This window comes from Cryptomeria japonica, chromosome 2 (assembly GCF_030272615.1).
Source record: "Cryptomeria japonica chromosome 2, Sugi_1.0, whole genome shotgun sequence".
Lineage (NCBI taxonomy): Eukaryota > Viridiplantae > Streptophyta > Pinopsida > Cupressales > Cupressaceae > Cryptomeria > Cryptomeria japonica.
The window spans coordinates 551,072,807-551,075,059 of record NC_081406.1 but is presented as its reverse complement, the minus strand read 5'-3'; the positions used below and the strand labels follow the sequence as shown (position 1 = coordinate 551,075,059).

The 2,253-nt window shown below is 38.0% G+C and overlaps 1 protein-coding gene across 1 annotated transcript; it reads left to right on the top strand.

Moving 5' to 3' along the window:
* The first annotated feature begins 615 nt into the window (after positions 1-615).
* Positions 616-1,191, top strand: LOC131030355 (uncharacterized). Its single transcript, XM_057961128.1, has one exon. The coding sequence runs from the start codon at positions 616-618 to the stop codon at positions 1,189-1,191; it is 576 nt and encodes a 191-aa protein (XP_057817111.1).
* Positions 1,192-2,253: the final 1,062 nt, after the last annotated feature.

Below are 2,253 nucleotides of genomic sequence, written 5' to 3'. Positions count from 1 at the left end.
AAATCAGTTCAACTATCAATCAATATGTGAGCTCACTTGAGTTCCACCTATCAATCAATCTCCTCCAAAAATCTATAAATTGAGCATCAATTCTTCATTTCCAACAATCACAAACTTCGAATCTTTATGCCATTTTGCAGGTTAATCGTTCCAATATCTCAAAGCCAACTTTACTCAAGGAAGAGAAGAACCATGGAAGCGAGATTGATAATAGGAGGTTTTTCATTTGATTAATTGTTCATTTGCAACACTTTCATTGATTTATGTTTAGAATTGTTAATTAGTTAGGCTTTTCGTGATTTCCCTTACTCTAATTAGTTATATTCATGATGATTTCTGACGTGAAAATAAAGGTGAACCCGATGTGAACTCACACCTTTCTTTTGAATTCATATTTTAAGAGGTTTTTTAATCTTAATTGGTGTTTTATTCAAAAATTTCAAAACTACTATTGTGCGGATCAGGTTCTAGGCAAGACTATAGGCTATTCAAATATTTTATCATATCTTTCAAACAATTAAGAATTTCTCAATGATTTTTTTATTGTAGGTTAATTATCATCTCACAACTCTATAGTCCAAGGATCGGCCTTAAACCATCATTTTTGAGTGACATATGGTAGTTTCAATATTTTTCATAAATTGGCCCGTTTATGAGCCTAGACGAGATGATCTATCTTCTTGCCTTCCTATGGCACAAAATATGGTACACTGGGTACCCCGAGATGAAGGATGGGTTAAGGAAAATTTTGACGAAGCCTATAAAGGCAATCTAGGTGTCTCTGGGGTAGGGATGGTATTTAGAGATTGGAAAGGAAATATATTAGCATTGGTTTCTCAAAAGCTAGATAGGGGAACCAATAATGAGGTGGAGGCTCAGGCAACTCTAATGGTGATTGAATGGGGCCTAAAACTTGGTTTCTCTAAACTAGATCTGGAAGGAGATTCTTTAATTATATTCAATACATTAATCAAAGGGGAGACACAGGCTTGGATTTTAGATGATTTTGTTAAAAAGATGAAACACGATTTAAATTTTTTTAATGATTTCAAAATCTCTCATATTTGTAGGACAGGGAATGAGGTGGCGGTTGTGTTGTCAAAATGGGCTACGTCATTTGAGTTGGAAAAAGCAACTCATCTTGAAGATTTTCAAAATCTGGTGAATGATGATGTGGAGGTGGATTTTTAAGTGGTCGTGCATATCCTAAATAATGGCAAGTACGAAGAAGGAAGGTGGGCATACTTGCTAACTAGCTTAAAGTGTGGTGGATTAAATATCATCATAGTAGGATTAGAATTTTTATATCATGGTAAGGACAGTGTATTAATGCATTTGCATTAATGAGCAAGGTTTTTTATGGCATCGGTTGGTGGATGGATCTTGAAACAACGGTGCTCTGATGAATGCTTCAGCTTTTTAGGTGTGATTTTTTTGAGGCGTGTTGTTTGTATTTCCATCTGCTTCTCATTTTTGTTTTCATGGAGCCTAGTTGCAGAGTGGGTTGAGTGTTGGTGCAAAGGTAGTGGTACTGCAGAGGTGAAGGTGATGGAGGCTAGTTCTACATTTAAAACAAAGAGGCAGTTGGTTCCCTTCGTCGGGCGCGAGTATCTGAAAAAAGATTGAAGGGCCTCTTTTGGTATAAGGACAAGAGGTTGTTTGATGCTATGAAATTGGTTATGGGGGGGGGGGGGGGGGGGAATTAATCATATTAACCACCGATATAGGATGAATATGGATGTATATTTGTTAATGGTGGCATGGGGTTTGAAATTTGAAGTCTCGGTGGATGTAGTGAAAATGGTTATGAAGGCTTTGGTACCGAAGGAGTATTTGTTAGGGATGGACTCTATCTTTAAATGGGCGGTGCCTGGAGATGATTTTGATGTGTCTAACGGTGTCAATGGGGATGCTCCTTCAAATAATTTTTTGTTTGTGAGATGGCAGGAGGGCGAGCTAAAAGAAATATTTTGGGCATTGGCACGACATGGGTGGGAGGCACTGAAGACCTTCATGGAAGAGGAACTGAAGGAGGCAATGGAGGAGGCTTGACGGGAGGTGGGATGCAAGTTACAACCAAGAAAGAGGAAGATTTTTACAGAGGGAGCTCATCCCAGGTTGTGCAATAGCTCCGCCTGAATGCTCCTTTTTTTTTGTCTATTGTGTATGTCCATCGCTTCAATTGAACTTTGTTCTGCAATCCTTTAATCTGGCCGTTTAATTTCTCTTGGTATAAGTTTATCGGTATGTTTT

What these genes read in the sequence shown, in the direction of transcription:
- LOC131030355 (XM_057961128.1), top strand. Translation starts at nt 616, where the DNA reads ATGGTAGTTTCAATATTTTTCATAAATTGGCCCGTTTATGAGCCTAGA.